The sequence below is a fragment of the Bombus terrestris genome, chromosome 14, assembly GCF_910591885.1.
Source record: "Bombus terrestris chromosome 14, iyBomTerr1.2, whole genome shotgun sequence".
In the NCBI taxonomy this organism is placed as follows: Eukaryota; Metazoa; Arthropoda; class Insecta; order Hymenoptera; family Apidae; genus Bombus; species Bombus terrestris.
Genome location: NC_063282.1, coordinates 7748302 through 7769462, shown reverse-complemented (window position 1 = coordinate 7769462; position 21161 = coordinate 7748302). Strand labels below are relative to the sequence as shown.

General features: G+C 34.6%; 1 protein-coding gene across 18 annotated transcripts in view; it reads left to right on the top strand.

The window, feature by feature from the left end:
• Window positions 1-21161, top strand: part of LOC100651897 (kazrin) — a 138657-nt gene that overhangs the window by 111771 nt on the left and 5725 nt on the right. For 6 of the 18 annotated variants that reach the window (XM_020866616.2, XM_012316477.3, XM_048411929.1 and 3 more), the window contains 11 exons: window positions 1509-1715; window positions 3360-3720; window positions 6842-6931; window positions 8667-8883; window positions 9565-9832; window positions 10367-10714; window positions 11209-11332; window positions 11565-11709; window positions 15286-15475; window positions 17688-17714; window positions 19955-19975. In XM_020866616.2, the coding sequence (XP_020722275.1) occupies window positions 1509-1715; window positions 3360-3720; window positions 6842-6931; window positions 8667-8883; window positions 9565-9832; window positions 10367-10714; window positions 11209-11332; window positions 11565-11709; window positions 15286-15475; window positions 17688-17714; window positions 19955-19975 (1998 nt within the window). Of the gene's footprint in view, window positions 1-1508; window positions 1716-3359; window positions 3721-6841; window positions 6932-8666; window positions 8884-9564; window positions 9833-10366; window positions 10715-11208; window positions 11333-11564; window positions 11710-15285; window positions 15476-17508; window positions 17715-19954; window positions 19976-21161 lie in introns of those variants that run through there. The other 12 variants (XM_048411925.1, XM_048411920.1, XM_048411921.1 and 9 more) reach the window with 12 other exon arrangements.

The following is a 21161-nucleotide window of genomic DNA, read 5'->3' as shown; positions in this document are numbered from 1 at the left end:
TGGCTGAATTATTTTTCTTTGTTTTATGAATTCTCAAATGTAATAAAGTTAGAAAATTCTTTTTATGTAGAATGCTTTGATATAAATTGATGATTTCTTTTTGGAAATTTTGCGAATTATAGATTGATAAAGTAAAGTATAAAGTTTTCTCAAATGTTTTAAAATACTTCGAAAAGTAGCCATAAGAAAGAATTCGCATCTATTTATAACTCTCTTATTTAAAATATAGACTTCCCCTTGGAATTTTATTTTATTTTTGAGAGATACAGAATATATTTATTAAATATTTACATTATTAATTATCGAGAATAACAGGTATTCCATTTATCGTATAATCAGTATAACGTGGCAAAATACGAGATTTTGGACAGAAACGAAACACGATGAAACGCTCCATATCTTCACACATGCACGCGTCCGATTTTCCGCGTGACAGCCGGCAAAGCCGTATGGCCAGCGATATAACGATAGTTTTTAACTTTAAAATGTTGACCTGCCAACGGGCAACACCTGACCGACCCGTTGGAGTGTCAGTAATCGCGTTGTCCCAAAGTTTAGCCGATAAACCAGCCTGCAACACCTGTTATACGTACGTTGAAGTTCCTTACGCCCGAGGGAGAGATAAGTGGATTAAGTTCTCCGTAGCTGGTATCCTAGCGGCTAATAGGTGAAGGTACATGACACCTGTAAATAAGCGATAAGTTGCACCTGTATCGAGTTACGACATTGTCGATCGAATGACCACGGGATTCTTCAACAGAAGAGTAAAAAATAAGAGCTAATGGAAACGCCTGGGAAAAATCTCTGGTTGCAACCTATACCACATCCTTTATTAACCCCTTAACGAATTTTTCTCAAGTTTCTTCGTGAACGTGATTAAATTCTTTTTTAATAAAACTTGACCATCGATAAAAACAGCTGTGACATATCTTTTATAAATTTTTGTCAACTTGAAACGTTGTAACTTTAGAGTTATATTATATTATATTATACAGTTCTAGTAACCAATGTAAGTAACATTAGAGTTACAGTTTTGAGATCAAATAATAAAAAATCCAACAAAACTTTTCAGCTTCAAAAATCCCCAGCAAATTTTCTCCAATTAATCGCAACAACGCGAGCAATTTTAGAGTTATACATAGGATTAATTTTGACATTAAATAACTAAAAGACCAATCAATCACAACAATGCAAACAACTTTGTACAAAGGGTAAACTCCAAAATTAAATAATCGAACTCCTATCGTATCGGAAGCTCCACTCGAAATTTCGCCAATTAATTGAGACGCATTGCAGAACGATTCTCCTCATCGTAGGAGGCCTCGGTATAATTACGGTCGGTGGCTCAACTTTTAATCATACATCGCGTACCCACTGTTGTTTCATGGCCGGGGTGTTCAAAGGGGCTCTTTGACACTTTGTGCTTGTGCTGCATGCATTGTTAAACGGTGGTGGTTCTCGGGTGGAATTACTGCCCGGATATGGGTCTCTTTGACCGTTGATTACAGCGGATGCGAGAGAACGAAGCGACTTTAGGACGCCTTCAACAGCAAGGAGTCGGCATGCCTTCGGAGGAACGCGAACGCGAAAGGGAAAGGGAACGTTGGAGCCTGCTAAGGGCTGCAAGGGACGAGGCCGATCGAAGTCTCAGCCTTGCGGCTAGTTTGGCCGACAAAGAAGCCGCCCTTTCGCACGCACACGCGACTATAAAAGAGGTAAGCCCTTTTTTCTTCTCTCTCGTTTCTCTCCATTCTTTTTTTTCTTTCCTCTTCTTTTTTCACTACGTTCTTTCTTTCTTTCTCTGACCTGTTGTCCTCAACGCGTGCATTATTACGCACGACGGGGAGTCAGCTTGATGAATTTAATCTCTCTGCCAGGCTGTGGTTGAAGTGTTTTGCAAAGAGAGTACGCTCCGAAAAAATGCTGGTTACCTCGAGTCAGCAGCAACATTTTTCTCCTGTTTACGCTATGACTGTTGCTTAACTTTCTGGATTATTTGCTGGAAACGTTGACTCAGCTTTTGGGAGAACTCTCTGTAGTCTTTTAAGTTTGATTCCTGGGTTGCTTTCAGAATAATATGGTGTGGTGTGTCTGTGTGATTTTTTGGAAGTCGATATTTGTTTCCTTAATTATGGGAAAGTTAACATTTAAAGGTAATGAAATATCGGTGGTGTAGAAAAAATATATTTTTTAGATAATAATTCTCGATTCCTCAGAATCTTTACATTTCATAGATTTAAACAACGATGATTTCTTTCCAGACAAAGATATTCTTCTTATATATTCGTCTCTTTTATTGTGTCGTTATTTTATAACTTTAATAATTGTATCTTGTAAGACAATTTCACTGTACATATAAATGTTTATAATAATTTATTCTTTCCTACTTGTAGAATTTTCGCTCTTAATTAGAATTTTCTTTGTCTAAAATTCTAGTTAACGATTCTACTTTTACCGAAAATGCGCGAGAAACACGGATTTTTAGGGTCAACTCTGAGCTCTGCAAAAAATTGATCTATCGATCGACGTAATATTATTACGAGCAGTTAGGTAAGAAGCGGCACTTTGCGCGCACATGCAATTACGCGGAGGGTGATTCCGCTTTGAGCCCTAAAATTGTCCTCCACGCTGTGCATAAACGGGCCGGCGGCTAACGAGTTTAAAACTGATGGCTCGAGGGCTTCCTCGGTATACGTATGTCAGCCGAGAATCACGCACGTCCCAAAATTTTCGTTTCTAGTCTCTGTTTAACGATCTCCGAAAATTCAACCAGTGTTCCACAGAAGCCAAACCGATCGATTTTATCGAGATAAATCGTTCGTAAGATGCTTTATTTATCACTTTCTCATTTCTCAAGATATGTCGCAGTATATGAAGTTTCTCAGGGTTTTTATCCTTTAAATATTAAATGTTATAAAGTTTTATTAAAGTACGGGCTGTTACAAAATAATAACTAGACACTTTAAACTGAGAGAAGAAATTAGAAGTTTCCTTACATAAAAAATTGTCCAATAGTCTAATATCAAGTACTATCCCAACACTAAAACGTAAAGTTTCTAAGAGTTTATAATTTTCTTTGGCTTCTATGTGCCTTAATTGCCATTTTCTATAACAAAATAATTCTATCTTCATTCCGTTTAACAATTACACTAAAAGAATCAATAAATCTTGTATCATACGTAACACAATGTTTCTATAGAAATTCCTATTTGCTCGAGATTCTTCAAAATTTCCATCTCCTCAAAATTTTCCAAACTTTTCATAGATTTCATGCAAATTCCCAGTATACCCATAATATTTGCAGAACCCATTTCAAATTGAAATTCCTCGAATACAATGAGAAACGTTGGTATGTACAGCTACAGCGTCAATTGGCGGAAAGAGGTGGCAGCGGTGGTATCTGCTTGAGCGACCAGGAATCCTTGGTCTCGTTCCCGAGAGGCAGCGTGAATGGAGCCGCGACACCGGGCGCCGGAAGTAGCAGCGGTGGCGGTGGTTGTGGTATCATCCCTCATATGAATTCTCAACCGCCATTAGGCAGCACAGAGCTAGGAGTGACCGTTGGGAACGTCGGCAATGCGGCAGGTGCTGGCTCTTCCGGTGGACAGGCGGGCGATCGCGGAAGTTGCAGCGCGGACAGTGGTGTTCGAGGATCTAGCGACAGGGAAAGCGGTGGCGCAACCAGCGTGGGCGGAAATCTTTCAGATTCTACTACAGATGGTAAGAGATACGCGTATTTTAGATCTCTTATTATTATTGTTGTGTTATTTTATTATTACTATATTATCATTATTTTGTTATTATTGTTGCTTGTTGGCGTATGCACTTTGTCCGATTTTAATGTATAAATGCGAGTTACGGATAAACTATGTGTCGTGCGAAAAAGATGTTCAGATAGGGATTGAATGGTTTCGAGGGGGACATAACTAGGTGTAATTAGATTTTCTACAGATGGATGCGTAGAGGTCACATGGAGGTAGCATACGTTTTCTTAAATAAAATCATATAAGTTTCAATCCATTAACGATTGTCAATTCGTCTTGACATGCTATATAAAAAATTATTATCCTTATTCACGTTGAAAAATTATTACTTTGGTAGATATTTCAATCTTTACTTTGTAAAACTTATCATATAAAAGGACAAGAGAAACATATACAAAAGTTGTGACTTGCGTCTTCCTTGTGTTTCATATGATAGATTATACGAAATAAAAGTTAAATAGATATTTTTATCTGCTAAACTAATGACTTTTCAACGCGAATAGGTTAATAATTTTTTATAAAGAATGTCAAGACTAATCGGTTTTGTATTAAAAGTTATATGATCCCATTTGAAAAAACGTACGTTTCCTTTATATATTATAACATTTATCCGTCCACTGGAAAACTAATTGTACCATATTATGTCAGTCTTAAAACCATTAAATTCCTATCTGAAGATATCTTTTGTACAGCAGGTAGTCTATTTCGCATTTATAGATCAGAATTGAATACACCGTATACTGCTCATTTACTGCAACCATGACATAACTCAAAAATCACGATTCTAGTGGAAACGAGTTCGAATATTCTGAATAGTTTGATGATGATGCAGTAGCGACACAACTGTTTCCACGTGATGAACTTTTTAAATTCACTTATAGAACTCTACCAGTAGAAAGTACAAGAAACAACTATTTTTTCCTACCCCAATAACTCAAAAGCATAGAAACTTTTAGTTATATTGTTGTTGCAGCAAATAAGCGATATTTAGATGATTGCTTTCTTGGAAGTTAGAGAAGAAGGTTACTGGAAGAGTTATAGTATCTTTTAAATTGCGTGGATTCATTCGGAATTGAATCTTAATTGTGATGTAGAAATTCAGGAAATTGGAGGTTTTATGGTTGTGTTAAGGCATGGAAAGAGATCCTTTGTGAATTTATTAAGAAGCTTCAAAACATTGGAACATTCTCATTTATTACTTCTTGTTTTGTTCTTGTTAAAAGCTTATGAGTGAGGAATAGGTCTAGAAATACTTCCTAGTTTTATATGTCAACCTCACCATAATTTTATACGTCAACATATATGAAGGAGATAAATGATTACGCAAGAAATCTTACATAGCTTTGGAAAGTTACAATTTTAGTATTATGCAGCATTTCCTTTCTATTTAAACTTTGATTAAGAAATTGATTTAAGAACATCATCTGAAGTTTCATGGTAATTTAGCACCAAGACATGGAGAAGATAATTTAGAAAATCACTCTTTGTATAAAAATATGTTTCAATTTAGAAACGTTTCTCAAAATTTTGCAGAATTTGTTCATTAAATTCCAAAGTATAACAAGTCCATCGAAAAACAAAAATGCTCGTAAATTAATCATCAAAATCTGTGTCTCTTAATTCGCATATTTCGTTAAAATCATAAGTATGTAACATACTCGACAATACCAGAAATATAATTTTTGTACCAAAAGTAACTTTTGGTACTTTCTGCATTATTCATTGCGATTGTGGAAGACTCTCTGCATTGTGATCTACCTCCTCGGTAATGAAGTAGCTTTCCAGTCGCGAAGCTATCTCGCGTATAATACAATCGCCATTATTATTCATCAGAGTGTCGAGTGGTTGGAACGCGATGATTCTTACGCTTAGGTACAACGAGCGGCGAGATTAATCGTCTAGTTAAGGTGCATTACGGTGCATCCGTCGGATCGTCGGTGAGAAAAGAAAAAGAAAAGGAAAATAAAGAAAAATGAAAGGAAGAATAAACGTACGATAAGCTTCATCAACCGCGAATGCTAATCGAAGGTGGCAGGCTAATCGAGCGAATTTCCTTCGTATATTATTCAGCCAATCCTCGTGGCTGCGCATTAAAGCCGATTGATCGATTTGGTTTAGAACAAACACCACGTACGTGCTGTGATCACGATGCATGTGCACGAATTCTGAATTAAACGTTACACGAAATATCCAAGCGCGTTCAATCCTTAGCAAATCTTTGTTCATAGGTAAATTAGAGTAAAATAGTATTTTCTAATTCGTCGGAATAAAATGATTCTATTATACGAAGAGTAAAGTCCACTTAGGATGACTAAGAATTTTTAATTTTTAATTTTGTACTATAAAATGTCGTCAACCAATCTCCTATCATATATTAAATTATAATTAAATATATAATTATATACAACTATATAATTATGTCTTCGGTCTTTTTATGAAATTGAATTGAATTGAACGTGCTAGGGTGAACAATCAATTTTCATGTAATATAATACGTTTACCAAAATCTTTAACTTCAGGTCTGCTAAAACAACACCCTGGCCAATGTAAGTATGAAATGCAGTTGACATGTGCAACATAAAGAACAAACAGACAGCGAAGAGACTGCTATGATTCCTAAAATCCTATAGTAAACTTACATAACTCTAAACGTGTACGAATATTCGTAACCTGTTTCCCGAATCAATAGACTGAACATAGAATTGGTAAATCGAATTTACCAGTGTCAAAAACGAGCAGACTTCCCTGTTTATCCAAACTATTTCCAGCCATACAAATTCTGACTCCCGCTGTCAGTACAATGAGCCTTAACGAAACTCATTATAGAAGGAATTTCAATTTCGGTTGACAAATCGATCTCCATCCTGACTCCAAAAAAAAAGAAAGAAAAAGAGAGAGAAGAACGAAGGAAACTATGAAAATAAATTGAAAGTCTAAATCCAATCGTACAACGTCCCTGTCTATTTTTCTCGTTGATTTTATTCCGGGAGAATAAATACATACGGAGAAGTGACGTCGATTTCGGTGTATCAAACGCAACGAAGAATTTTTTTTTTACTTTATATATTTCCGCGCAGGCACACCGACAATTACGGTCGAGGGAAGCGGTCTCGACATGGACAGCATCTCCGTGGTTTCCTCCATTGCACCATCCCACATGTACCAGTGTAAGTGTCCAAACATAAATCGTTGATCGTCGTCTCCCGTATCTTCAACGTCATCCTTCGTTTTATTTTTTTTCTTCTCTCTTTTTATTTATTTATTTTTTTTATTTATTTTATTTTCGACTGGAGGATTCCTGTGCTTCTCTTCTTCTGTGTGTTTCTTTGACTTTCTCTCTTTCTCTGTCTACTATTTCTACTATTACTACTCTGCCAACTGTGTTTCTTTCTATTTTCGATTATTTATTCGGCTCTGTTTTACGATTGAATGCCTGCTTCTCGTTGGTCCTTCGAAATCGATCGTTGCTTGTCGTTTGCGAAGTTTTCTTGAGTGTGAGAGATAGGCGAAGTTCGTGTTAGGGGATGGAACTACGTAATTTAGGTGGAAATAGAAATTAATGGAAATTAGTGAATTTGTTTACTAAAATTGGTAATATCATAGTAAGGAAATTTAAAGTAAATAAAACTTGTGACGAGGTATAGAATGAGATAATATAACGATGAGTATTGTTATTAAGGGAAATGGTTTAATTTCTTTATTAATATTAGTAATATTGCAGTAAATGATTCTGGATATATATAATAGGGACAAAATTAAATTGTTTACAGGATGAATGAAGACGTCACGAGAATCTAATTAATTCGTAATTTAAAGTTTGTAATATCATAATAAAAAACTTCCCTTTTGAAAAGTTCTGACAATAAATAAACTTTGTATCAAAGGACGGAATGGAATAATTTCTACAACAAGTAAAAATGTTAAAAATGTTTCACTCACAAAGACTACAGAATCAAATCGTTTATAATTAAAAGCAATTATTCAATTTCTTTTTATAGACCTTGTACTACCAAACTTCTACAAAAGTAACCCCATGTACAACAATATTCTTTTATCCAATTATTCATAATAATTTCGCAGTACGTGGTATGTATATTTGTGTGCATAATCCCTTATTCAGGTGGCTGCTTTTGAGAATAATCGGTCGTCATTGATCGTAGAAATTGCATCTCTGTCGCGGTTTATTCGTTTATTTATCCATTCATCCGAGCACAAACGGTAATTAATATTAAAGGTCCATTATGTCGTGGTTTTGCCCTAACAATCGGCTATTTGTATGTTGTATGGCCGATGCATGCGCATGCACATGTTGGAGCAGTCAGAATCTATTTCATAGTATCCAGATTAGAGTACCCTACGTACACGAATAAGAATTTTTAATTATTACATTACCAAATATACTATCAACAGTATACGTGTTCTTTATTTATGTACAATATTACTTTTCATTAATTCGATTATAGTTTAGTCTCATTTCTCAACTTCGTTCTATAAACTTCATTCTATAAATTTCTCGTGACACGAAGTTCGTTGTAATCTTGTCAGACCTTCGTCCTGCTTCGACGAATATCTAAGCTCTGAAACACTCTGCATCTCTACCTCGACGATATAAATCGAAACCAAGCAAGTGCCTACGAAACTTTGACTCTGTTTACGTGCAGAAAATTGTAAGCTGTGTGTTCTTTATGTTGCATCGATTGTTGTGAAGCACATGCTTCTATCGAAAGAGATCTGTCGAAGGGAAACGATAAATTTGCTTATCAAAGCGAAAGATACGATATGTTCTATATTTATCTAAGTATGTCAGAAAAATTTAAGAAAGGAAAATTGATGGATAAAAAGTTTGTATGAATCATAGCTTTTAAGTTTGTCTTATGTTCTCATTGATATTATGCTTTTCAGCAGCGACCACACCGAAAGATTGCAGCCCGACATTGTCGCCTCTGAACGCGTTCTCCAGGTCCATGGACAATTCCTCGTTATCGCGATCAGTCGAACAGTTGTCGAGTCCGTTAGAATCAGAACCAAGAAGAAACAAGCAAAGCACACCTGTCGCGGCACCTGCCGCGCATTCACGCTCCTCTGCGACTCGTGGAGGCACTTGGGGTTCTATTTCTAGGTGAGAACTGAATTTATTATACGTAATCCATTCGACAGGATTAACATTACGACGGCTACGTTAACCTTATTTGGGTCACTCCTGCATTTCCATAAAATAATAATAACTTGCAGAAGATGGCAATTTCTGTTGATTAATGCTACCATTATATTTAATATGTAAATTATTCTGTCAAATATAATACAATCAGGTGTGTTAGAACAAACGAATATTACAAAGATTCCTATTGTAAAATAAGATATAATAAGATATAGTAAGACACATATAACGATATAACGACTGTAAAGAAATATTACTAATCAATGCAATTAGGGAAAAATTGCTTACCATTCACAGATATACGTGCCAGATCGTCTATGCTTTTAATCATTATACGATAAAGGAAGATTTTCCGTAATTCTCGAATTTAGGAGTACACAGAATAATTGTTTTGATAATTGGAAAATACACAAAATAATTATTTTGATAATTTACAAATACATTTACAAATTTTTATAGTTAAATAAATTAATGTTGCTCTTATGTTTTTCATTGCTTTATGTTCTTCCTTTCTTTAATTGTGTGCCATTTTCGATTCGCCAAGAAATGAACGATAAAGTGTTAATTTGGAATCTTAGTACCTCCACAGAAGTGTATAGCATCTTCTTAGCTCAAAAACAGTTTCTTCGTCTCGATTTTCAGAGTGTTTGCCCGTACACGACATCGAAAGGCAGCGAACAACTCGAGCGGTGGAAGCGGAAGTAACGAGGGTTCCGACAGTTTCGATCCTTATAGATCATGGTCGCCTCTCACGGAGGAAGGCTATGCTGAAAAGCTTCGTTTACTCAGAGAAGCCGCATCCGTACCTATGGAAAGATGGAGGGCACCTACAGTCTTAGCGTGGTTAGAAGTTGCTCTTGGTATGCCACAATATGGTCCACGATGCGCTGAAAACGTTAAATCAGGAAAGGTACATCATTTCAAACTACTTAATGATGGTATATTAGCTGATAATTTATATCAAAATTCATAAAATCGTAATATTATAAATATTAATATTTGCTGTTATTAAATCGTCGTATGATTTCATACAGATTTTTATTGAATCATCTGAAATAGGATATTTTATACAGCACTTTATAAAATTCAGAAAATAGTTTTGCATAATTTTGTATTAATCGTTCAATACGGAGGAACTAACTCTAAATCATTGGATTATTTCCTTGGATATCATTGTACATCTTTTAAATTAGTGACTATAGTTCATACAATTTCTTTTTAATCTTTCTGTAAAAAAATATGCAAAATAATATATTAATGGTATTTTGTATTCGGTACTAAAAATGATACTTAATCCAGCTATGAAACATTCTTTGTTGAAACTGAAAATTAATATAATGACACTTAGAAATTAATTATATGTTGACCGCCTCTTAATTATTTATATTTGTCTCCCAAAGTATAACAAATGATGAGATCTTATTTGATCGTAATACTTGTCCAGGTTTTACTGGAACTAAGTGACGCAGAATTGGAAGCAGGGTTAGGAGTGACCCATCCTCTTCATAGAAAGAAGCTCCGTTTAGCTATCGAAGAGCATCGACACCCGAGTCTCGTTCGATATCCATGTATTGCTCAATTAGGTCACACGTGGGTCAGTTCAGAATGGTTGCCTGACCTTGGACTCGCTCAGTATTCTGAAAGTTTCGCAACCAACATGGTGGACGCACGGATGCTCGATCATCTGAGCAAAAAGGAACTCGAGAAGCTGCTTGGAGTAACCAGGAAGTTTCATCAGGCCAGCATCGTGCACGGAATTCATCTACTCCGCATGTTGAACTACGATCGTCAGGTAATGACATAAAAAGAATATATGATATTTTATGAAATGTTCTATACTTGGTGGCTTATGAAAAATTGTATACTTTATAAAATACTTCAGGTACTCGTTTTTTCCTTTTTAAATTTTATGAAAAATTGGTGTATTCTTGGTTTAATAATAAATAGAGTTTAATAATAAAGAGTTTAATAATAAATTTGGACCTTTGAAAATATCATTTATTTAATTTCATAGTTAATTATATTATAATTTGACATTAAAAAATATATAGAATGCAATTTTCTGTAATAATTTATAATAATAAGCAAAATCTTATGAAAAATAGTAGTAGGCTGGTCCAAACCACTGTGATTCTCAGCAAACCATTTCATTAATTTTAGAAATAAAATCGAGTTAGAAATAGTATTAAGTTAGGATTATTGATTTGTTATTGTTAATTTAAAAGTGTTCACTTAAATAAACACTATAAGGAGGACACTGTACCCTTAATTGTATCCTTACAATAGGCACTCGCAGTTAGAAGACATCAATGCGAACAAATGGACACAGATCCTCTAGTTTGGACAAACCAGAGGTTCATTCGGTGGGCGAGGAATATCGATCTGACTGAATATGCTGAGAATTTAAAGGGTAACTGGAAAATTTAGTTCTCTAAGCAAACATTGAAAAGAATCATCAATTTCCAATATTTTTCTCGAATTTGTATTTTTGTCCCAAACCATACAAACTCTCCATTTAAAACTAAAAAATCCTTCTTAAAAACACAGTAATATTCAATTTGTGATGTAAATTTAAGTACTTGTAATAATCATTCATCTCAATCAAACGATAGTGAGATACAATGTTATCATTTGTAATGCAGATTCAGGTGTGCATGGCGCTCTGGTCGTGCTAGAACCATCCTTCACCGGCGACACCATGGCTACAGCTTTGGGTATACCACCAGCTAAACAGATGATCAGACGACACCTCACCGCCGAGCTCGAAGCCCTCGTCGTTCCAGCAAGGTACTCAGTCTACTATCATCCAGAGGCCACATTGGACAACGCTCACTAATCGACATAAACGTCGTTCCTCGTTCGACAAACGAGATCGACGTTGCTAACACGATTCATTCTCGTTCTTCGAGCTTTCATTTTTACTAACTCTTTCCTCGACGGGGGTATTCTAGAATTAGTATCACGCTAACAATAAAAAAAGATTACACCACGTCGTCACCCACACCATTCAAATAATCTAACGATTTTGCCAGTGAATGAATATTAATCAAGTAATTTCAAAAAGCAAGAAAAATAAGATGTAAGATTTTAGAAATTCTTGAGATGCTGCTGCGGTGCTCTTTTATACTCTCTTTCGAAATCGAGCTAACGTTTCGAGCAGACAGCTTCGACAATTTAATATCAAAGCTTGTCGGTATATTTTAGGAGAAAAGTCGCTTCGTAGCGATAATTACAACGCATCAATTAAACAAAATTTCGCTTGTGGTAAAAATGAACGATAGAGTAGAGAATTTTGTGGATCGTTTTCTACCCTGACCTAATTAAAAAAAAAAAAAAAAGAACAAAAAAAATATCGTACTTTAGGAATTATCGCTGAAATATTGTCAATTATCTACACGAAATCGTACACATTTATATGCATAGAGACGATCAAAACGCGAGTATGTTATTTCTCTAGTCTTGACAAATTTTACAATGGTTGAGAGAACACGTTCGTTGATCATTGAAATTCGCGCGATAGATGTGTTTTGCAAAGTAACGTTAGCTTTAAAGAAACGTTGTTATTATATACGAAAGTCGAACTCGATAGGCCTCACATTTTTCAGGGTTTCTACCAATTTAGTCTATTTGTTGATCACGTTCGGACGGATATTGTAGTTTAGCCAATACGATATTCCCGATCTCGAGGATTGTACATAATAATGGCCGAGCTTAATGGAGTAACTTGCATTGATATTATTAAAATCGGTATCAAGGTTTCCGCTTCCATCGAAGCATTTTTTAATAGAACGGAATACTATTATGGGGATATTGTAAATAGTCGAGTGTTTGTGCAAAGAATTATTTACAAATCAATAGTAGTAACGCAGCGGTGTGCACAAGAAAATTAGGATTAAGATAAGACTTTATTAATTTGGACTTTATTAATTTGGAATATTTATAGAGCAAAATTCAATTTCTTAAAAAAAATATACAGAGATATTCTAAAAATTAGGTCAAGTTACAAATCTTATATAGCTTTCACAACTCAATGATGATAATAATTATTACTATTTCAATTTAAAAAGAAGTTAAAAATTCAGCATTATATCTTATATTCTTAGAAATAAATCACGGCTTGTTCCAATTTTTAGAATCACCCTGTACAACCTAGAATAAGATAATTGTTCATTCCGACAGACTTGACATATTTGGACGCCATACATATCATAAATACCTTAGGAAATTCAAATAGGAGACGATGCACTGACATTACGATGCTAAGAACACACGATAAGATAAAAGAGAGAGAGAGAGAGAGAGAGAGGGAGAGAGAGAGAGAGAGAGAAAGAAAAGAGCTATATAAAGAGGTAAATGTGCATGCTAGTCTGGGCAATCTCGACCCATCGGCAGAATGGTCCCATTGAAATGGACAGAGTCGAGATCGCTTACGACTAGTGCCTAGTATGTAAGTACTCATCCGTAATACACACGCCATACTTGGATATATCGGGAATACACACACGTATATACAGTACAATACAATCTCGACATAATGTACATATACAAACATATGCAGTATACTCGATGGAATTTCTTCTTATTGATATAACATTGTACTCGGCACCGCAGCGATTCGCTGGGTCTGCAGTCCACTCGATCGCGGATCCATCGGTAATGTCTCTCATAGCTGAGCCGTAGCCCACAGCTGCTGCCTGCACTGCACTGCGCTATGTACAGCACACGTTAATATTAGTAATTCTGGTGTAATCCCTGGCCAAAGGATTCTATCACAAAATTAGAAAACTCCTTCTAAAGGCATCGAGTTTTCCTCGAGCTTTTTTTAATCTTCTATCAATATATACATTTTCTCTATTTAATTGTCACATTTAATTGAATATTAATTTTACAAATTCTTGAAGTATATTCGATAAATATATTTTCATGAAAGAACCAATTTAGTTTGTAACTTTTTTAGGAAGGGATTTAAAAGGATGAAAAGATCGAAATTGTCACGGATTACATCAGTATGCATTATGGTTCCTTTCATCTTTTTCTAATTTGCCAACTTTCATATTTACATTTTTGACTGTTCGGTGTTTAATCCAATTGACTGACCAGCAACGCTCGATGCGCCTCGGTCGATCCTACGTGAACGACCCTGCGTATTCTGGCGTCCATTTAAACATATATACATTCTTCTATATCGATGGTGCACAAAATGCTTGTGTATGTATATTTATGTTGTAACTAGATATTCATTATGATACATATCTCGTTCTCTATTGTCGAGCACTTGCAGCGAGCCACTGTTCAATTGCCAAGTATCTACCACGTTGATCACGATATATTTTGTGTGCCAAGACCAGTTTTTCAGTAACTTCATCTGTACCCTGAATAAAACTCCTTTCTCGTATTCCATCGCACCGTTCACACACAGTAAAATTCTCACTTTGAAAGGAACCACCTTGGACCTGGTAAACTTTAACTCGATCGCAACTTTCTTCAATACCAAGTTCCCCTTTCACAATCAGATGTATTTTCACAGACGTAAACATTTTCTACGAATTTTTCACACGTATCAAAACTTGTTATTTTTCCTTCATTGAATCTTCAAAACGATGCTCCACGTTGTTTAAAATACTCACATTGATTAATATCTACTATTAGATTTTAGATGATGGTAATACCTTTATAACTAGATTAGCACTATTAACACGTTCCACGTGGCGAAAAACTTAGGATTTGAATTGCAAAAATTGCGTCTGAATCCCTTAAAAAATCAAATTCTATTATCAAATTTTTCAAAAACGTGATGTTCCTATTTTTTAAATATTATAATGCTTTCTCACTACTAACGCGTTTTACATCTCGAAGATGACCTCAAAGCAGAACTTTGAAATTGAATGAATAATCGTATCTCAATCCGTCATTACTAGATATCTAATATTAAATTCCACAAAAATAAAATAAGATTGTTTGGAATTACCATAGATTTCTATTATCTACAAAGACGATTTTCTAATAAAAAAATATTTCTACCCTTTACTAACAAAACTCTGTATCTTTTTACATTTACAACATCAAAGATCACAAACAATCCACGTCGCGGAACGTGTTAAACCACCACATAAACACATCCGTTCCCATAGAAAACCTAAAATTTGCTTCACACCCTTTTCTCGCATGATCAAACTAAAAGAAAAAAAGAATAAGAAAGAGATACAGATATAAAGATAAAGTTAAAAAATAAGGAGAGAGGTTCGCTGCAAAACGTGCTGAACGTGTGTGTGTCCGCGGTGTCGCCAAAGGTGTGTGCATATAAGCGATCAGGATGCGTGTACGCAGAAAGGCGTGCATGTAGCGTGGTGTGCGTGTGTGTAGAAGTCAGCTGGAGGTGGTCCCGAGGAACAGCACCAGCGGGGGTCGTCCGATGAGCACAGTGAGCGCGGGCGGTAGCCTCGGTCGTGGAAGCAGGGCGCTACATCTTCAGCATCATCAGAGCTCCCTGTCCGCCCTGCACATGACGACCAATCACTCGGGCACGGTCGATAGACGCAGATCCAGCCTCAGGGTAACGTACCGTATAGATTCAAAAAGACACACCTGGTCCATTCACTACTGCACCGGGAACTCGGTGGTATTTCTAATTTCTTTACCCTTATATTCTTCCTCGAGCTGGTGCAGAACACGATTCGTTCTTTGCAGATCGCTTGTCGCGATATTTTATTACATATCACTCTTGACTATTGAAAGTTAGTGAATTCCTTCGGGTTTATGTCCTTGGATGAGCAAAGGAGAAATATTTAACGCATCGTGGCAGAAAAAGTTGTCTTATAAATTTTCATACGATATGGAACTATGATAGAGTTCATTTTGTTCATTTCACTCATCAGTTTCATAGTTTATACTAATGTAATTAAATAACTTCTCTTCTGTTTATCATTGATAATCCACTTTTCTCTTTCGTAATTTTAACTCTTCATAAATAATCATAGGAGAGCTTCAGGGTAAATTCGAAAGATAGAATTTGTATTTTGAAAGAATTTCTAATCTTAGAAGAGAGCCGATATTTCAGATAATTTTGAGATATGATTTATGATTTTCGTATTTTCAGAAATATATTTTCATGATAGATTATGTTATAAATAAAGAAGAGTTTTCTAAAGTGTAATTTGTACTAAATATAAGTTTTATGAATCTATTGGAACTATTAAATCAATTAGAACACAGGTAGAAATGTACTCTTTGTAGCAAATATTGTTTCCAGTCAATAATTCAACATATTCTCAAGGTAAATAATTTTAAAAGACAGATTGAAAACATAAAAACTGACGAATGGCACAGTGACCTATACTTTCTCCTAGAAATACTTACGTCTAGTAGTAATAGTAGAAACCGCTGACTCGGCGTTGTCTATCACTGACCATCACGTTCTATTGAAACTTGGGATATTCAATGTCATATGTAAGAGAGAAATCCGATTGCGTGATTGAGATAGCGATAGCGAACCAACAAAAAATGCAGTTCTCTTCGCACAACGTTATCTCAGAAATAGAAAGCCTAAGCAGAATGAAACAGAAAGTACTCATATTTTAAAAGCGAAAATTTTTAGTTCCTTACTCTATTGATTTTATTTAACAAGCGCAAAGTAATTTTAGTATTTAACGTCCAAATTCTTTGGAATTTCAATACGCGTTGGTGTTTTTAAAGATGTTTTTAGATAAATGCTAAATGTTTTTGGTTATGTTTTAGAGTAATATTATTATTGACGATGTTGTTAACTGTTATGAATGTTTGACAGAGATAATAGATACTACTAATTGCAAAAATCTTTATCTCGAAGCTCCAAAGAACCGCGATCAATGACAAAATTTAATTAACAGCGATCTGCTTTGAAAGATTTCGTAATCACAAACATTAGTCATGGATGACTTTCCTCTACATTCAATCCTATTAACAAGAAGACTACAATACCTAAATAATAAATTATTTTAAAACGGTATATATATAGAAAGCCATCACTGACTAACATCGTATTACATAGTTACGCATTTAATGATCATTTGCAGCGGTTGTTCGAATTAACTTTATCAACCACATCTATCATTTAAAACAAAAGTTTACTCTTCATTTATTATCGAATATAATTCGAGCCACTGCTGGTTAAAAATTTTCACTCAAATTTCTAAAATCACGTTAATTTCTCATCGTTTCATTTGTATATACATATATATATCGAGTTCTTTATTCATTTAATTTCTCATTGGCACGATTGCATGGCATCGCTTAGGTAAGGACGCTCGCGCAGTATTTCCACCAGATAATAAGCCCCTTATACCTTAAGTCTTGATATACCCTCTTTAATAAGTTTAATCCTTATCGAAAGTAGTGTACACTTTGTAGATATAGACACAAAGAAATATCTCAAATTAATTACATCAAAGAAGCTACGCAACAACGTTTGAACATCATCGTTAACGGCTAAACATCACGCAAACATCAAGCTTTAGTCATTTTATCGGCTATTGTCGAAACATCACGAAACTCGTAACATCAGTAAATTTCAAGGAAAAGAAACATCGTTGTATAATGTTAAATTTCTAGTCGTTCTTCCACGTGAACCAAGGATTAACGATTTCGAAATGAAGGAAGCAGAAAGTAGAGACTTCTATTCTATAGCTACAAGTGTGACTGAACTTTTCACGCGATAAGGGTTAAAAGCTGTGAGCTATGTGCTTAACCTAACGTTAATCATTCTCCCTGCATCCTGTGGATCGTCGCAGACCTGCAGTCTTCTTTACTTGAAAAAGGTTCGGTATATATGTATATATTTATTATATACGTATATGTATCTAGATCTGTATTAAATTCATCGTTTCTTTCGCTACGTCTGTATACATCGATCTATCGTCATAGGGATCTCCAATGATGAGCTTTCAAATCTGATCGAGAGGTTGTGTTTATTACAGAGTAAACTCCTTCCAAGTTTCCTCTATAGATCGCTTATGAGTTATGATAAATTGGGAAGATAGGAATTCTAGAAAACTCTGGACAAATTCTTTTTTAATTCTAATTCTAACTTTTTTCGTCTCCTTTTTTTTTGAAGGAGATATCAAGTTCGCGACTCTAAAGTATTCTCGAGGAAACTTCGAAAGAATAGATCTATGAAGGAATGCGTAAAGGAAACGATGATTGCTCTGTTAGTTTAATTTAAAAGATCAACTCCAATTTTCCATACAAAACCAAATAGTTCGTTCGTTTTTAATATCTCGTTGCATTTACACATCGAACGACCTTCTGTGATAAGAATTAGAAACTATTTCCATCTAAGATTTGTCACGGAAACGGTAACGAACCAACGCAATCAATCGCAACCTTGCACGGTTCCAAATTTTCTAGAAAACGTAGTAGATATTTCATTATTATCTTAGAGCATCCTCCAGAACGACGAGGCATCCTTCGCGGTACTCAGACTTTCCCCGAGATGTCTCTTCGTGAATTATTTATTTCAAATGTCTAGATTTTAGCGAAGTGCCTCACAAACGTTTTTTATAATTTGCCAAGTTAAAGAATCTATTTCACTAGTAACTATCGAATACTCCGCTAAAATGTAGACGATTCTCATGGATCTCGACCTCGACCGCACGGACTTCGAAAATACGGGTAAATGAGTACGAACAGATCATTGATACGATAATCAGAGAATCATTGGTACAATAATTTTCTCATACGATAAATTAATTTTAAATGAAATTCATGGAAAATTTTCGTCGTCGGTCCGACGAGCCCGAGAAACAGAAATTCGTTTCTTCTTTCCGATTCAATACGATATTATTATTCGTCTGGAATTTATCATTGTCTTAGGGGAAAAAAAACCTGAAAAAAGAAAGAAAAAGACTGAGATTCAGGGTACGAACGCAAATCGTATCGCCTGTAACTGTAGGAATTACGCAAACAGTCCTCTCCCTGTACTTAGTTATTTACTTGTAAAACTTGTAAACCCTCGTTGACGATTCTCTCCGTATGATCGCAGCGAATTATTTATTATCACGTTTCATGAGGATCGTGAAAATTCGCGACCTTCGCAAACGATGAGCTTAACATAATCAAATTTAGCTGATTGCCCAATCAAATATATTTTACCATCGTAATTCATCGAACTGTGAGTATATTGCGTGTTTTTACTGTTTTATTAGTGGAACGTTTTTTTCCAATTCTCTTTGACTTCTCGTTTCTCTATGTTAGATCACTTATTTCTTAGAAAATTAGTAGTACAATTTTAGTGATTTATCATAAGTTTCGATTAGTATTATTGGACCGCAGGTTACTTATATGGTTATTGAATTCTATTTTATATTCTATGTTTCGTCGAAGGGATTTATCACATGTAACTTGAAATTGCAAGTAATTTAACTTAAAAACCTACATTTTTTATCACTTAAGATCCAACGATATCATGATTATGATTATGATTTAAAATTCTAAAATATACTTTAGAAAATATCCCATAGAAATCTTCAATTTCTATTAATCTAAGTATTGAAAATATCAAAGTGTTAATTAAAACAATGTTTTTCTGAATTTTAATCTCTAATCTCTTTTTTCGTTTCGAGGTAATAACTTTTGTTCCTCTTTTTTTTTATAAAGAGCTCGATGACTTACGATATAAAACATCGTGATTCCTAATTATTCTCAAATACTAGAAAATTTCCTTTAAAAGGCTGATTGTATCGCCGTCACCCTGTAAACACTGTACATAAAGAAGCAACGATCGATTATCACGTTCTCCTTTTTCATGTATGTTAACCAGAGTGTCCTGTTTTTAAGAATACGATAATTGTAGTGAATAATCGCATAAAAAAGAGAGAAAAGAATAAAAAAAAAAAAAAAAAAACAGGATACGAAAGGCAGAAAGTGCGGACGTTCGATTTTTAGCTATCTAAAACACTGATTATAACAATGACGAGCCATTGTGTAAATATAAACTGATGATTTCAATGTGGAATTCACAATGTGGGTTCTTAATCCGCCTTGTTTCGTCCTTTACTAGTTGTCGTGGAAGAGCTCACAGGTATGCGGCCATAACTTACTTGCGTATATCATGATAGATAATCATTTTTCTTTTGATATTCATTTTTCTTACAATACCTTATGAACTATCTCGTAGTTATCATTACTAATTTTATGTTGGGCCCCTTTCATAGATTAGATGAAGAATGTAATTACGTCGAAATTGGCTAATCAGGATTTGACAAATACGATACAAGTCATCAAAATCCTATTGACCCTTTCGCTATTATGGATAACTGTAATTATATATGTTAAATTTTTTTACTGTGTGCTATGGATATAGCAATTTAAATGCGAATTTTTGTAATATAAGTTACATACAGTTGTTTTTACACGGTGGATGAATTTTACCATGTAAAAAGACCCTTTAAAAAAATCGTGATATAATTGATCTACAATAAGGTACGAAACTTGTGTTAGCGAAAATCAAAATAATATTTCCTTCAAAAATTGACATTTTATTCATCGTTATTCTTTGTTACATAACGAAACATTTTCTTATTATTGTGAATAAATCATTTTCGTCGCTGGAAATATCCTTTGTCTGACCGTTCTGTATCAGTTGAGATGACGTATGTTTTGTTTTTTCTTTTAACAATTCTTTACAAGCCATACAAGATCTCAAATCCCTTTTAAATCGTGTAAAGCTTTCGAGATTGGTATCATTTACAGTGGAATAATGAAACGTATTAAAAAATCGCTTAACTGTAACCAATGCGCGTTAAAAAAAAGTACCGTGTAAAACGAGTATCAGATGTACTTAATTGTAACGAAGGAAGTTAAATCCTCGTTTCATTCAGTTTTTTTCAGTATGCATATATATGTGTAAAAATCTCAGATTATTTACCATAGAAAAATGTTTTATTTGCATGAATAAATAAAAGGATACTTATGTCTTAGGAGATATTATTTAATAAATTTAATAAATGTTTATAAATATAAATTTCCAAATAATTACATTTCCTTATTAGCCAATCTTCGATTGATTCTCAACTTGACCGTAAAACATTTTAATTTCTATAGCTTCAAACATTCTCTTCTTTTCTTTTCCCCTGTTTCTTAGAAGATAAACCATTTCTTCAGTTCTCTTGACTGTGCCAATGACTAACCAATCGTCGAGGTGCATCTCTAGTGCGATGAATTATTAGTCTTCCAATCCTGCAAGATCATATCTCATATTATTCAGA